The sequence below is a fragment of the Phacochoerus africanus genome, chromosome 2, assembly GCF_016906955.1.
Source record: "Phacochoerus africanus isolate WHEZ1 chromosome 2, ROS_Pafr_v1, whole genome shotgun sequence".
Lineage (NCBI taxonomy): Eukaryota > Metazoa > Chordata > Mammalia > Artiodactyla > Suidae > Phacochoerus > Phacochoerus africanus.
In genome coordinates, this window is record NC_062545.1 from 276,444,925 (window position 1) to 276,461,224 (window position 16,300).

The 16,300-nt window shown below is 58.1% G+C and overlaps 1 protein-coding gene and 1 long non-coding RNA gene across 2 annotated transcripts; one reads left to right on the forward strand and one right to left on the reverse strand.

Annotated features, from left to right (window-relative positions):
- Positions 1–872: 872 nt before the first annotated feature.
- On the reverse strand, positions 873–8,715 carry GBGT1 (globoside alpha-1,3-N-acetylgalactosaminyltransferase 1 (FORS blood group)). The gene is given in 12 exon segments (XM_053743486.1): positions 873–1,576; positions 1,579–1,866; positions 1,869–2,191; positions 3,623–3,662; positions 3,665–3,756; positions 4,618–4,653; positions 4,737–4,762; positions 4,765–4,786; positions 6,633–6,651; positions 6,654–6,697; positions 7,257–7,448; positions 7,627–8,715. Coding segments are annotated over 11 exon segments (1,374 nt in total). The 5' UTR covers positions 7,343–7,448; positions 7,627–8,715; the 3' UTR covers positions 873–1,178.
- A 114-nt stretch (positions 8,716–8,829) lies between these two features.
- On the forward strand, positions 8,830–15,973 carry LOC125120488 (uncharacterized). The gene is made up of 5 exons (XR_007133328.1): positions 8,830–8,943; positions 9,464–9,601; positions 11,070–11,189; positions 11,815–12,324; positions 15,812–15,973. It is a non-coding gene; the product is annotated as an uncharacterized LOC125120488 (long non-coding RNA).
- Positions 15,974–16,300: the final 327 nt, after the last annotated feature.

The window sequence follows — 16,300 nt, forward strand, 5'->3', positions numbered from 1 at the left end:
CCTCCTCCTGTCCTCCACTTCAAATGCCTTCTCCCCTGCTCCAGCATGGAAGCTCCTTGAAGGCAGGGCCTGCTCCTGCAACACAGCCAGCTGCACACACACTTTGGGGGTGGGGGTTGGGGGAAGCAGGTCCAGGCGCCCCGGGAAAGTGTCCCCACTGGGGACACATGGGCCACAGGTCCACTCTTGTCCCTCTCCCCAGGGAGCACTCCGAGGCCTCTCCCTGACTTGTTCTCTCCAGCAAAGGCTGTCTCCTTCCAGCAGTCACTCGGCCTACTCTTCTGCCACCCGTCACTGTTCCTAGCCCAAGCTACAGGCTGCAGGAACAGTGGGCTTGGCCAGGGGTGGCCAGGTTGTTGGGGGGAGCTCCTGCTCCACCTGCTATGGCCAGACTGCACCCCCCCCCCTTAATGTGGCAAAGATGCTGCTGCCCCCAGGGGAGTGGACACTGGGTCACCCCCCATCGCACCTCTATCCTGCCAGGCAGATGGAACCACCGCAGAGCTCTGAAGCCTCTGTGATCCTGAGCCTGTGCCATGGCCTTGGGACCCACAGGGCTGAGGCGGGCCCTGGATGCCAGAGCCCCAGCAGACACATCTGCTATGGGCTCAGGGACAAGAACCTACAGGGGATCCAGCCGGTGGGCTCTGCTCCCCGCGACTCAGAAGTGCAGCCTGCGTTCCGGCTCATTTCCACCTCGCCCATCTCCCAGGAGAATCGGAGTGAAATCCTGTGTGTCGCAGCAGCCAGCTTCAGATCAGATTTTCTGGGAAACTGTGCCCTCTACCCACACCCCCACCAGCTGACTATATTCCCGTGCCAGGCGGCCTGCGCCCCCAGGGCCTAGCAGTACAGATACTCAGATGCGCAGCTGCAGAAAACCCTGGTTAGGGCTGAGCACTTGCCACCTGTATTAAAAGCTGCCCAAACCCCCTTGCAAAGGAGGCGGCGGGCACCAGGGAGCGTGGTCCACGCAGAGGCAGGCTGGACGTGGAACGAGAGAGCCCAGGCGGGGTCCATTTCGAAGGCTCGGTTGGGGTCCTGAGTGAGGTACTGGCTCCGTGTGGCAGGGGGACAGAACAGTCCCCGGGGCCCCTGCAGCCAGAGGACAGGGGTCCAGGATACCTCTCTCATGTGTCAGAGGTACAAACGGCCACAAAAGGGGGGTGGGCGGGACGTCAGGCACTGGGCAGGGCTGACCCTCCAGCGCCCACCCCGAAGGCACGTGGGCTGGGTGAGGACTGCGGGTCCCGTCTTCTTCCACCTCTGGTCCCTCTCCTCCCGTCTGACCGTTCCTGGCCCACAGGACGTGTGTTCTCACAAGGGCACAGCCCTTCACAGTTTACACAGGCCTTGGAGTCTGCTGGCAGCCTGAGAGGTAGGCAGCGCAGGGCTGGTTGCACAGAAGGCTTGGGAAGTGAGGCGTGCGGGCGAGGAGGCGCTGCTGGGGCGAGCTGGGGGCAGGGCTTGGGGTCCCCCCGCATGCACAGCAGCCCCGGCTGTGCTGTCAGCTCCTCAGCCAGTTGGTTGTCTTTGTCCAGCGTGGAAAAGCGGATCAGCTTCAGGCTGGGGGGCTGGGCCTGCGGTCATCCCAGAGGTACTCGGGGGACAGCACCTTGGAGGGCTTGTGGGAGATGAAGCGGCGGTTCAGGTGGCTCTCCTCCTGCCAGGCCGCCATGATGCCATTGGCCTTGTCCGCCAGGATGCCCATGTGGCAGCCCCGGGTGAACTCGTACACCCTGGCCACCCGCCCCCCGAAGACCGCCCCACCATAATAGAAGTCCCCCTCGCTGTCTGCCACGAAGGCGGTAGAAACATGCCGGCGCTCGTAGGGGAACTGCTGGCGGGGTGCGGCGAAGTAGCCCGGTGAATGGCAGCCACCAGGTCCCCCAAGGTCTCGGGGCCCCATGCGTTCCGGAACACCATGTCCACGCTGAGGCAGAAGAGGTAGTCGACCTCCCGGTGCGCCCTGGAGGCAATGTGCTGGCTGATGGCCTCCATCCGGTGTATGGAGGCCTCCTCCCAGCGGGAGGGCCTCTGGATGGTGATGATGCTGAGGCGGCGGCCGGGGCCCAGCGGGACCCCAGGAATGGCCCCGGGGTCGCTGGCGAAGATGTAATAGTGCACCCGGTAGCCCTGCATGAAGAAGCGCTCGGCCGACTCCAGGAAGCGCCGGACGAACTGGGTGTACCTGTGGACGAGAGCCCAGTGGCCACCACCGCCTCAGCAGAGCCACTGCCTGAGTCCCCGCCAGGCTGGCACCACATGGGGCACAGAGCCCAGGGTCGGCCAGGCTGGGGTCCACCTCCCAGCTTCCCGGCTCAAGAGGCGCCTCCGAGTCCTTACTTGTCAAATCCCCACACTCACAGCACCAGCCTCTTAAGACCGTCCTAGGCTGACCCTCAGGGAGTCTTACATTCACAGACTGAGCTAACTTTGTTTGTTTGTCTTTTGAGGGCTGCACCCACGGCATATGGAGGTTTCCAGGCTAGGGGTCCAATCAGAGCTGTAGCCGACGGCCTACGCCACAGCCACAGTCGTGCCAGATCCGAGCCGTGTCTGCGACCTACACCACAGCTCACGGCAATGTCGGATCCTTAACTCACTGAGCGAGGCCTGGGATCGAACCTGCGTCCTCATGGATGCTAGTCAGATTCATTAACCACTGAGCCACGATGGGAACTCCAGAGCTAACGTTTTTTTTTTCCCCACACCCACAACATGTGGAAGTTCTCAGTCCAGGGAGCCAATCCGCGCCACAGCAGTGACAACACCAGGACCTTAACCGCTAGGCTACCAGGGAACTCCTGAGCTAACTTTTACTGAGCACTTACTAAGTGCCAGGCAGTGTTCTAAGGGACTCCTGTTTTAAGGGACTCCTTCAGGCCTCGTCAACTCCCTAGGAGGCAGGGACCACACACCCATTTTATAGACACAGGCGGTGAGTGGCTGCATCGAGGGAAGGTGAGTGATGCTGGGTGCTGACTGGGCTGGGGTGGCGGGGGAGGGGGGTGTCTCGACCCCTGCTGAGCCATCCAGCATCTGGACAGCGCTTGGGCATTAGGACCCCGTTAGGGCCCCTCTCTCAGGACTCCAGAAAGGTCCCCGAGGAAGCTGCCAGGTGACGGTTAATTTAGGAAAAGCCAGGCAGGCTGAGGGAGGAGAGGGGAGAACAGGCTGAACAGAGGGCAGCGGGCCCGCCGGGGGAGGGGGTGTTGGAGAGAGGCTCCTGGGGGCCAGGCTGCTCTGCCCAGGTCTCTTGACCTGAGTGTGGCCCGACCAGGGACCCCCATTTATGGGAGGTGGTCGGGGGGCTTTCTATCCCTCCCCACCTGCCTGGGCGGCTCAGGGAAGCAGAAGGGGTGAGGGGACGAGCTGTCTCCCGACAAAGGCTCCATCGATCTCTCACCTGGGCCGCTCCCCTGCTTCGCTGCCAGAGCAGACCCCTCCCTCCAGGAAGCCCCCCTGCAACCATCACACTCGACCCTGTGCTTCCCACCTGCTCAGCACCTGGCTCAGGGCCTCCCTGATGCCTGGGCGGGGTCCTGTCTGTCCCCAGACCATACATTCCTGGGGTTCAGAATCTATAAACCACCCTCCCCACGCCCAGCCCACGACTCACTTCCCCACGGCAAACACCGTGAGCCCGATGGTCAGGTTCGCGGCTGGTAGATGTGATGCAGAAGCTCAGGGTCGAAGGTGCCCTCGGAGACGATGGGTGCCAACCAGGATGTGAGCGTCAGGAGCTCTGAGGGCCTGGCAGCACAGGAGGCCGTGGGGGCTGAGACGCTCCCCTTGTGAGAGCCTCGGTCTCATCCTGGTCCTGCCTCCTGCGCTGTGTGGCCCTGGGCAGCTTCACTCCTGTCTCTGGGCCCCAGGAGCCTCACGTGGAAAGTGTGGGTAGTAACAGCTACTTCTCAGCGTGATCGGCAGGACCAGGCGTCCAGGGTCTGGAGAGGCCTGGCATGTCTGGTGTCTGCCAAGTGCCTCAGAAACGGGAGTCATTGATACCATCATTAACGGTGGGTCGGGCACCCCGCAGGGTGCAGGCACAGTGCCCTGCGTTTTGCAAACACCATCTCGTCTGGCCCTGTAACCTCCTATGAGGTGGGTGTTATCGTTATTACTATTATTATTATTATCATCATTATGGCCGTACCTGTGGCGCATGGAAGTTCCCGGGCCGGGGGTTGAGAACTGGAGCTGCAGCTTCGGCCTACGCCACAGCCACAGCCATACCGGACCTGAGCCGCATCTGCGACCTGTGGCACAGCTTGCAGCCACACCAGGTCCTTAACCCACTGAGCGAGGCCAGGGATTGAACCCGCATCCTCACGGAGACCCTCATTGGGTCCTTCACCTGCTGAGCCACAGCGGGAACGCTCCAGGTGGGGTTATTATTATCCACCCACGCAGGAAAAGCTCAGAGCAGTTGGGTAGCCTGTCCAAGGCCACACAGCTAGGTGACAGGGCTGGACTGGAGCCCAGGTGCCAGACCACCCGGATCCCAAGGCCACCTGACCCCTCCACCACCCCAACTTGTCAATCAGCGCTCTGTCCCCCCCACCTCCGCCCCAGGACTCTCCCTTCTGTGCCCCGCCCCTAAGTGACACCTACTTTGGCTCAAGCAGCTTGGGCTGAGGGTACTGGGACCTGCAACCAAGAAGGGCCGGTGGTAAGGGGAGGCCGCCCCCACCCCGGGGGCCGCCCAAGGGGGGAAGTGAGAGTCTGCTTACTGTGCCACGGGCTGGAATGGCTTCACCCCTTGTACTGGAGCTTCATGTTGCTGGTGGGAGAGGCGAAGACACAGCCATTAGTGCCGGGGCCTGGGGGCAGGGATGCTTGGCAGGGAAGCCAGGATGAACCCCCCCACAGGACAGGTACCCCCTCCCCACCAGGCTCCACGCAGACTCTCTTAGACCTCCCCCACTGCAGGGGCTGGGCTTCTACAGAGGCGGTCTGTCCGGGGTTGCTGTGATTCAAACCCGGTACCACTTGTATCCAAAGTCTTTTTCTGTCTCTCTTGCAAAAACGTTGCTCCTGGAAGGGCCTGGGCATTGGGTAGAAGGACTGAGAAGCTGCAAAGGCCCAGTAAGCCCAGTTCTGCCACTTTCTAGCCTGGATGAGCTGCTTAACCTGAGCCCACGGTGATGGGTGGGTTGTGGGACCCAGTTACATGGCCATCAATCAGGCACGGCTGTGAAGGTCTGTATTTTTGTACGTGTGAGTAACGCCGGACACCAGCTGAACCTTATATAAAGATCATTCTCGGGAGTTCCCGCCGTGGCTCAGTGTGACAAACCCGACTAGTATCCATGAGGACGCAGGTTCGATCCCTGGTCTCACTCAGTGAGTTAAGGATCCAGCGCTGCCGTGAGCTGGGGTGTAAGTCACAGACGCAGCTCGGATCCTGTGTTGCTGTGGCTGTGGTTGTAGGCTGGTAGCTGGGGCTCCGATTCAACCCCTCGCCTGGGACCTTCCATATGCCGTGGGGTGTGGCCAATAAATACATACATAAGTAAACATTAAATAATTAAGTCACAAATCTCCAGCCTCAATCTATAACAACACACACAACACACACACACACACAAACCCTCAGAAGAACCAAGAGGGTAGACAAACTAGAAAGAAAAAAAAAGTAGCAAGATGTAGTAAATACTGGAGTTCCCGTTGTGGCTCAGTGGTTGACGAATCCGACTAGGAACCATGAGGTGGTGGGTTCGATCCCCCCGTCCTCGCTCAGTGGGTTAAGGATCCGGCGTTGCCGTGAGCTGTGTGTAGGTTGCAGACCCAGCTCAGATCCCACGTTGCTGTGGCTCTGGCGTAGGCCGGTGGCTACAGCTCCGATTCGACCCCCTCGCCTGGGAACCTCCATATGCCGTGGGAGCGGCCCAAAGAAATAGCAAAAAGAAAAAAAAAAAAAAGCAAGCAGCCTTTCTGCCTTTTAGAACATAAGCACTGAATCCTGAATCCTAACCACTAGACCACCAGGGAACTCCCTGTGATGCATGCTTTTTTTGGTTGTCTTTTTAGGGCCGCACCTGCAGCATATGGAGGTTCCGGGGAGCTGTAGCCCCTGGCCTACACCACAGCCACAGCCATGCCAGATCCAAGTCGTGTCTGCAATCTACACCACAGCTCACGGCAACACCGGATCCTTAACCCACTGAGTGAGGCCAGGGATCGAACCTGCATCCTCATGGATACGTGTCAGATCCGTTTCCACTGAGCCACGACGGAACTCCCCTTGTGATGCATGCTTTACTTTCCTTCTGCTGTCACGAACAGCAAAAGACCAGGGGGCCAGATGTGCCCTCGGGACTGTCCCAACCTCCGTCACACTCCATCTGTGTCACACTTAGCTGTCAAAAGTCAGCTTTGCCATGTGGGAGAGGCTGGGCACCTTGTTCCTCGAATCCACGCAGAACACCAAATTGAGCAAAAAGGTCTTGTCCTAAAAGCACTCTTTCCTGGGCACCTCCTATGTGCCAGGGGTGACACCAGCACGGTCATAAATTGCCTCACTGTTCAATCACACTGATCAGAATCCTGAGCTGAGAATCTAAAGAACCTGCAAAGCGGCCTTAAAAACCCCTCCCATCTCCCCATTCCCCCCGTCTCATACTCACAAGATCTCAGGGCAGGGAGGTAATAGGGGATATAGACCGGCGGCGGCACGTTCTCCACATACAGCCTGGGAAGGAAAAACACTGGCTGACTCGACTTTGAACCTGAGGCTGAAAACCTACTTGGTCCATGTTAGTGGGAATGAAGGCCCCCAGGGGTGCACCTGGGACCCCCCACCCCCACCCCACCAATCACTCCTTGGGTCTGGCGGACCATGGATGGCAAAGCCCCCGGTCTGTGGCCACACAGTTATTACAGAACCATGCAGCCCTTCATTCCTGCTGCAGGAATGTTCCTGATGCCAGGCGCTGCACACAAGGGGCGGGGGTGGGGGGTGGGGGGCCGGGAACTTTGCAGAAAGAACACATTGGGGTGAATTTTGGAGCATAAACAGGAGTTCCTCGTTAACATGGCTAGAAGAATAGTCCAGGCAGAGGAAAGAGCCAGTGCAAAGCAAAATCCATAAGTCCGGACTAGTTCATCTCTTACTGTGCCAGAAGGACAGGTGTTGTCAGAAGAGGTGGATGAGAGCCCTGGGAGTTCAGTGAAGGGTCGGGCTTGGGAGTTGAGATGCTGAGAGAGGGAGGAGTCGGGTGGGGCCGGAGGGCTCCACGGGGCATGCTCACCACAGAGAGCAGAGGGCCACGCCCACCAGCAGGCCGAACCCCAGGCCCAGGGCTAGTTTGCGGCAGCGCATCTCTGGGTGCAGCATCTGAGCCTGAGCACCTGCAGAGCCTGGGTGTGACCTGGCGGATCCGCCCACCTCTCTCAGGGCCGTCAGGCTCTGAGCTTGTGTCTTCGGGGGGTCCGGGGAAGACCTGCAAAGGAATGCTCCTTATCTGGAGGATAGTTGCCCCAGCCTTGCTGCCCCGCCCTCCCCCGGGCAGCCCCGCCAGGGGACTGTGGATTCCAGGTCATCTTCTCATCCTGCTGGACCCTAGGCCCAGATGGGGCAGTTCTGGCAAGTTGACCCGGGGACAGAGGCTCATTGCTCACCCGAAGCCTGCAGCTGTGCCCCAAGGACCGGTCCCCTGCCTTGGCTCTCAGGTCTCCCTCCCAAGCTCCTGCGGCGAGCGAAGGGCGGCCATCCTCCGGACCAGGGCAACAGCGCTTGGGCTGATCTTGGAGAGGGATTCCCCAGGGAACAATGAGGACGCCGAAATTAAGCTCTGAGCCGGCACAGCGGGGACACGCCGGGCCTGGGAAGCGGGATGCTGCGCATCGAGGGGCGGCCGCGATCCCCCCGGGCGGGGAGCAGGGGCAGGGGTGGCAGCAGGGCGTTCCTCCAGGAGGCGGCAGCCTGGACTCTCCCGGGACCGCGGGAACGAGCTTCAGCTCGCACCCGCTCGGCGATAATCTTGGGCAAGTCACTCTCGTCCCCGCTCCGCCACAGCGTCGGGGTCCTCCTCGGCTAGAGGGGGCTTGGTGCAGGGGACAAGACGCCATACGCACTCCCTGATGTACTGGGAGGGCTGTGTCACAGTGAGCAGTGAGTACCGGACCCCTGGCCGCCCTGCGGGGATCCGCTCGAGGTCAAAGACCCCGGGCCAGAGTTCTGGGGCTTTGGCCCTGCTCATTCGGTGGCCTCTGCAAGGCCGTTCCCAATCCCTCTCCCTCCCTCTACACCTCAGTTTTCCCATCCCGGTTTGGGGCGAAGCGTCCTCCAAGGCCCCCCTCGACAGTTGGCTCTGCGAGATTCTCCCTCCCGCGGGGCCCAGGCCGCCGGGGACGCTCTGCCGACTCACAGCCAGGGCCGAGCTCGGTCCGCCCCAGCCGGGGATCTGCACCCAGGAGCCTGGGGCCGAAGACACACATCTCGACTTTCGCCTACCACTGCGGGCTGGGGACTCACGGCGCTCTTCCTCCGGCTGGGCGCGGGGCAGGGACAAGGCGCAGCGGAGGGAGCGCGATTGTCCCTACCGGCTGCAGACTCACCCCTTGCGGCCGGACCAGCGTCGACAGACTGAGGGAGCACCTCCGCCAGGAAATCAAGGACTCGGCTGGCCTGGGGACGGGCGAAACCCGGTGGCGGCGCCGCGCTTCCGGTAGCGTGCAGGGTACGACCTGACGCTAGACGGGCCGGGGGCGGGCCGCGTGGGGCTCCGGGGCGGGAAAAAGCCCGCGCGCCCCGCCTATCCGCCGCTGCTCCTCCCACCCGCCCGCACGCCCCGCCCACCAGCTGCAGTCTCCGCCCCCAGGGGTTCCCGCGCTTGCCGGGGGGGCAGTCCCCGGGACTCTACCCTCTGCTGGCCACCCGGAACGCCGCCTACGACGCAGTGGCGAGAAGCCCGGGTCCAGGAACTCCGGATGGGGGTGCGGGTCTAAGAAATACGAGAAGCGGCTTGGGGGAAAAACTTGATTGTTTTCAGAAGCAAATCACAGGAAGGGCAAACCAGCGGGACGTCGCCGCGCTTACCTTCCGGGTTTAGGATCCTTTATCCTTTGCTCAGGGCCCCTGGGCCTGGCACGTCGGCCCGGACACCATGAGCGGCTCCGGGGCTCTGCTTCCTCCCCTGGGAAAGGAGTTGGTCTGTCGGGTGGTATGGACCCTCGTTCACCACAGCGACTCTAGAAGCCCCAGGGGGATCCTCTTACTGTCGCCAAGGGTAGACCTATTGCGCCGATTGGAGGCCTCGGAGGCAGAGGCCTCGGTTTAGGTGTGGTGACAGAGGGGCATTCAGAGGGACAAGAAGGAAGGCACCCTAGTGGTAAATAAGGGAGCCCACAAGGGCTGGGGAGAAACCAGATGCAGACGCCACCTGCAACTTTAGGATGCTGTGAAAGCATCCTAAAGAAGCCCAAATTCGAATTGTGGATTTTGATCTTTCCCCAGCTGGCTGTCGAAAGGCGGGAGTAGACTCGGTGGCAGCATGGCAGAGGGCAGCACGGGAGACAGAACGACCATCCAGGCTCAGGGAAGTTCTAGGTTTGCTCAAGGTCGCAATGACACAGCCTGACGCTGCAAACCCAGGTATGCCTGGAGCCGCGGCCCAGCCTCCCAGATCATTTGTGGGTGTCGTTGCCTGCATCCTTGGGATGTCCCTGGAGGACTGATGGTTTCTGTAAGGCAGGGCTTGTTTTCCCAGTGTCTGCAGGGACCTGGCACAAGCCTGGGGGGAGCTGGTGACTACTGGCTGAAAGGCCGTGCTTCCATTTTTAGCTGCAAACACTGGTTCCCTGGAACCTGGTCTGGGACCAACTGATTTTTCTCACACAGTTTATGTTTTTGCAGAGTTCCAGGTGTACCTTCTGGATGCTGGTCCCTCCCTGGTAATAAAAAGATGAGGGGAGTGGCGCAGACCCAGGCTCGTGGCCCTGGAAGGCGAGGCCAGCGTTCTGGCAACAGGCAGCCGTCCCCTGGCCCAGCAGTCTCTGTTTCCCCTCTCCCTACCTCGGGAGAGGACTGATTCAGCCTAAGGGCAGCCTCAGGGCTGGTCTGGGAGGAGCTGGGTGAAAGGGTGAGGGAAGAGGAAAGGCCCCCTCCCCTCAGTGACACAGCGCCGGGCTCCTGGTCATCTCTGCCTGCCTCTGAGAGCCCTGCAGGGGACACCCCCAGGGTCTGGCGGGGGAATCTGGTGGCCCGCCATGGGAACACTCAGAGGTTTCAGCCGCATTCATGATCAAGTTAATGGGATGGCTAGGACTTTAAAATAAAACAGAAAAACATCAGAGGGTAGCTCTCCCAGGAAGAGCCGGGTTTCATGGACTCTGTGTGTGTGTGTGTGTGTGTGTGTGTGTGTGTGTGTGTGTAGGACATGAAGTGGGTCCCAGATGAGGACAGGCCAGGGAACAGGTATTTGTGGGGGAAGTGTGTGTGTGTGTGTGTGTGTGTGTGTGTGTGTGTAGGACATGAAGTGGGTCCCAGATGAGGACAGGCCAGGGAACAGGTATTTGTGGGGGAAGGGACCGAGGTATCCCAGGCCCTGGGGCTCCCGACATCCCTGCTCAGGGCTCCATTCCCCAGGAGGAGGCAGAGCTGGCCAAGGCAGAGAGGATGCAGGGGAAGGGGAAGCCATGCGCCTTTGGACCAGAGGGATCTGGCCTTAACCCCAGGGCTGCTACTTACAGGCCAGGAGGGATCTTGGCACCTCAGTTTCCCACTTAGAACACAGGGGATCTATAGTCCTCGCCTCAGAGGCTCTTTTTCTTCTCCTTTCTTTCTTCCTCCCCCTACCCCTCTTTTTTTGTCTTTTTAGGGCCACACTCAGGGCATACAGAAATTCCCAGGCCAGGATCAAATCAGAGCTACAGCCTCCGGCCCACGCCACAGCCACAGCAACTCGGGATCCAAGCCATGTCTGCAACCTACACCACAGCTCACAGCAACGCTAGATCTTTTCACTGAGCAGGGCCAGGGATCGAACCCGCATCCTTGTGGATACAAGTCGGGTACATTTCCCCTGAGCCAGGACGGAACTACTCTTTTTTTTTCACCTCAGAGGTTACAGGGGATCAAGTTCTACCCTCAAGCTCAGGGCACATGTCAATGCAGCTGGAGGATGACTTCGTCCAGGGCCTCGCTGGGCAGCGACCTCACCCAGCTGGCTGCTCAGAGCCAGGTAGGCTAGGGTTACCTGGCAGCCTGACTCCAGCAGCTTCCTTGAGGCCCTTGAGCTTGCTAAGCACACCCTCATCCACCGTGAAGGCTGGGGTCCTATTAGGCTGTTCCGACCAGATGATCATGGCTGGTCATCTGTACCCGATGCCCAGGGCCTGGTGGAGGAGCCAGGGTGGCGTAGGGGTGGTAGACCCTTTTGCTGGGCGTTCCTACTTACAAAGCTCCCGGTGCATCTGCATTTTGGGGCTGGACTGGGGCTGCCTCACTCTTCATCCTCCCCGAGTGACTTTGGAGGTGTCGCTTCCTTCTCTGAGCTTCTGCTAACCCAGTAGGCGATAGTAGCCAGTCCAGGTGGGACCTGGTCCCCCAGGGAGCTTGAGCCCAAATCCTTTCCTGGGCTTCCTGGCATCCCCTGCAAGCAGCTCGCCCCCAGGTCTCCTTTGCTTTGGAGACACAAACTCTGCCGCAGCGCTACACTGGCCATGACTTGAGCAGGTCAGCTGATCTTCTGGACTCAGGGGTCCTCATTTGGTTAAATATGGGCTGTATTTTTTCATAATTTTTATTATTTCATTTTACTAGAGGAGATGCAAAGCACGCATTTTTTTCCTGTTCTTTCTTTGCAGCTCTGGCCCCTATTTTCAGGAGCAGAGTCCTGGGGCTCATCACCCCTGCTCATCCCATGGACTGTCCCCCCCACATCACAGCATCCATGGGCAGGTATCACGTGGGTCCCGCTCACTGAGGAAGCTGCCCTGCTCGGCACACAGCATATACTAGAGAATATTTGCTGAATGAGTGAGCGAGTGAGTGAAACCACAGAAGCCGGAATCCATATAAGAAGTGTCTTTATGTGGGGTGGGGTCAGGGGAGCCACAGCACAGGCCCTGGATGGTGGCACAGAGTGTGTCAGCGTGTCCAGCTGTCCTTCCAGCGCTGAGCCTCCTTCACCTGTGCTGCACTCACCTCCTGGATCTTCAGCTCTGCAAATAATGCTGACTGTTCCTGGGAGCCACGTGGCAGGAGGGGACACCTGAGGAGGGACTGCCTGGACCCTGTGCCCTGGAGGACAGCCTGGCAGGTGGCTCTTAACACATTCTGGGCTCCAGACAAGAGAGCCACATGCCATTTCTCAGGTAATTCTTCCCGATAACTCAGTTATTAGCCCATTTCACAGATGGGGAGACTGAGGTTCAGAGCCTTGCCTGGAGTCACTGGCTAGAAAGAGGCTGAGCCGGGTCTAGGATCCTTGTCTTCTTCGGACCCCGTGCTCCTTCCTAACCACATCCCACATTGCGGCCTCTTGGAGCTCAGGGTCCTGGCTTCCCTAGGAGCCACACACTCCCAGCCTCAGCCCTCTCTGAACTGGACAGGAGCCAAAGCTAACCCCTCTGTCTGGGGCAGGGAGTGATGGCTGGGGAAGAACCTGCCCTGTGGGCTCTCCTGGTACTTGGACCACAGGGCGAGGTTTCTCTCTGGGTACCAGGATCAAAGGCACTTCAGGGCCCAGAGGTCCCTCCTGTGGCATCTGGATGCAGCCTCCTTGTCGGGTAGGCTCCACGGGGTCAAAAGGGTCCTGGGTTCAAATCCTGGCTCTGTCCCTCTGTAAGGCACAGAGGGAGCGAGTCTCTTTGAACTTCAGTTTTTTCATCATTTTATGGGTACAGCACTTCTACCTTTACCAGCGATGAGGGCGGGGGGAGGTTCCCTCCACTTCCTTCCCAAAGCAGCCAAACTGAGCTGCTCCCTGTGCTCCCTGCCAAGTACCCTGTGCCTCCTGTTTCTCTGCTCACCCAGTACAGATTTCCGGCACAAGGTGGCCAGGAATCACTTTGGAGGCAGTGATCCACAGTGTTTAGGGGAGAATCTTGCCTGGGCCTGGGGGCGGGGCAGTTGTAGACTGTGCGCGGGGCCCAGGGAGGTTGAGGGGGGACTGGGGTGGGGTCGGGGTTGGGAGTCACGGGTTGGAGGAGGAGGGGGTGGGGTCTAAAACCGGCTGAACAAGTCTAGTTGGTGAAGGGGTGGTCCAGTTGGGAGGCTCAACTGGGTCATCACTGCCATGACCAACTCCTTCTGCTTCCTCCTTCCCTGAGGGCTCGGCAGCCCCGCTATCCCAAACAAGGCTCCAAGCTGACAAGAGGTGCCCTGTTTAGAAGCTGCGGCCAACACCTTAAACGCATTTACATCATGACCCAGAAACTCCACTTCTCGGGATCTGTCCGAAATATTATGAACATGGGTGTTCCCTTCAGCACATTGAAGGGAGTGAAAAATCGGAAATGGCCAGAGGTCATACAGAGGCAGACAATTCAAAGGAGGCCAGATCAGTGTCCATCCCTGGGGAAATCAGGTTCCAGAAGAGCACAAGCCCCAGAATTCCCCATAGTGTGACACCCATAGGGGTGAACAGGTCCCCACAGCATGGAAAGGGCCGGAGCAGGACACCACTCTGGGCTCTCTTTCTGGGTGGAAGGACTTAGTTGTTTACTGGATTCTTAATGCTTTTATGATTCATCATTTTACTGTAATAAACATTTGTTGTCCTGCATAAAAACCTTTGAAAAGAAGAACTAGGGATGCAACAAAAGCAGTTCTAAGAGGGAAATTCATAGTGATAAATGCCTACATTGGGAAACAAGCAAAACCTCACATAAACACACTGTACTTCAAGGAGCAAGAAAGAGAAGACTAAATGAGGCCCAAGGTTTGTAAAAGGAGGGAAATAGCAAAGATCAGAGTGGAAATAAACAAAATAGAAAATAAAATACATTAGAAAAGATCAATGAAACTAAAAGCTGGTTCTCTGAAAAGGTAAACAAAATTGACAAACATTTAGCTACTCTGACCAAGGAGAAAAGAGGGCTTGGAGGTCCCCAGTGGCCTAGAGGTTAAGGATCCAGCATCATCACTGCTGTGGCTCAGGCTCCATCCTGGCCCAGGAACTTCCACAAGCCAAGGGTATGGTGAAGAAGAAGGAGGAGGGAGTTCCCGTCGTGGTGTAGTGGTTAACGAATCCGACTGGGAACCATGAGGTTGCGGGTTCGGTCCCTGCCCTTGCTCAGTGGGTTAACGATCCGGCGTTGCCGTGAGCTGTGGTGTAGGTCACAGACGCGGCTCGGATCCCGTGTTGCTGTGGCTCTGGCGTAGGCCGGTGGCTACAGCTCTGATTCAACCCCTAGCCTGGGAACCTCCATATGCCACGGGAGCGGCCCAAGAAATAGCAAAAAGACAAAAAAAAAAAAAAAAAAAAGGAAGAAGAAGGAGGAGGAGAAGAAAAAAGAAGGCTCAAATCAGAGTTCCTCTCGTGGTTCAGCAAACCTGAGAGGTTAACAAACCTGACTAGCATCCATGAGGACTCAGGTTCGATCCCTGACCTCACTCAGTGGGTTAATGATCTGGAGTTGCCGTGAGCTGTGGTGTAGGTTGTAGACACGGCTTGGATCTGGCGTTGCTGTGGCTGTGGTGTAGGCCGGCAGCTACAGCACTGATTCGACCCCTAGTCTGGGAACTTCCATATGCCATGAGTGCTGCCCTAAAAAAGAAAAAACAAAACAAAACAAAACAAGAGATTGCCCATCCCCAGAGGATGGTGGAGATTGATGACTGGTGGTTTGGTGCTTTATCTCTCGGGCCCCGTCTCCGTTCTCTCTGTCTCTGTCTCCTCGCTCACACACAGATTCAGGTTCATACGTGTGTGTCTCCCCCCGACCTCACGTGTACGTGGTCTGACAGACGGGGTCCTGGGTGCACACAGTCCACAGGTGGCCCATGTCAGAAGACGCCCGGGGTCTCTGTTGGCACGTGGGGACCCCACACCCACATTAGCAGCTGCCCAGAGCTCACTGGTCCACGTGGGCCAGGACCCATGTGTCCCATCCCCTCTCCGTGGACACTGGCGTTTCCAGTCCCTGATATTTCAGCCTGTGCCGTGCCGGACCCTCTTGAAAATACATCTTGGAGACACTGCGCAGGAATCCCTGCGGCCGGGGTCTCGGGATGGGCTCTGCAGGGGAGGGGCCCCACCTGTGCACTTCTGGTCCTGCACACGCCTCTCCCAGAGAGCAGCGTCCTTCCTCACGTGCCCCGAGGGCATCTGCTGAGTCTCTGCTTCCTCACGTTGTCCCCAGGGCTGCTGGTCACCAGACGAGAGACCTGCCTGTGGGGCGGTGACCATGCCGTCGCCACAGTGTTCACACATGTGTGTCCTCACTGGGGACGTTGAGCATCGCTGACCTATACTGACCATGTGTGTGGCCCTCCCGTTGGAATCACATGATTGCTTTTTGTCCCTTTTAAAAACATTAGCTTTGGAGAATTCTCTCTCTCTCTCTCTCTCTCTCTCTCTCTCTCTCTTTTTTTTTTAGGGTGGCATCTGAGGCATACAGAGGTTCCCAGGCTAGTGGTCAAAGGGGAGCTGCAGCTGCTGGCCTACACCACAGCTGTGCCAGGGATCGAACCCACGTCCTCATGGATATGTCCGGTTTGTTACCGCTGAGCCACGACAGGAACTCCTGGAATATTTTCAGGACCACAGAGATGTTAAGGCTTTTTCTGCTCCTGGGGCGTGAGGAATGCTCTTTGGGTTTGTCTTCCTCACTTTCTACATGTTTGTTTTTGCCACAGGAAGAGTCTGGCGTTGCCCTGTCTTCTGGCTCCGATGTCACGCTTCGAACAGGGGACTCTGTCCTGAGGTGGCGCACATGTCTCCTCAAAGGGCTTCATTTGCTGCATCTCATCTTTAAACCCATCTGGAATTTCCCTTGCAAATAACAAAGATCTTTTTCAAATAAAAACAGAAAACAAAAATTTATCAGTCCTTATGAAAATACGTGGGAAGACACAAAAGACACATTCTATGATTCCATTCATAGGAAACATCTAGAAACAGAGAAACAAACAGAGAAGGCAGATTAGGGGCAGCCAGGGCTGGGGGAGGGAGAGGAGGGGAACGAGTGCTTCTGGGGCTTCCTTTTGGGGAAAGAAATATTCTGCTACTAAGCAGCGGTGATCGTTTTTGTGCGACATTGTGAATGTAGGACAGGCTCGTGAACTGCACATTTGAAAATGACGAGCTGCTTACATTTTATTCGATTTGAATTTTAAAGCCTCAAA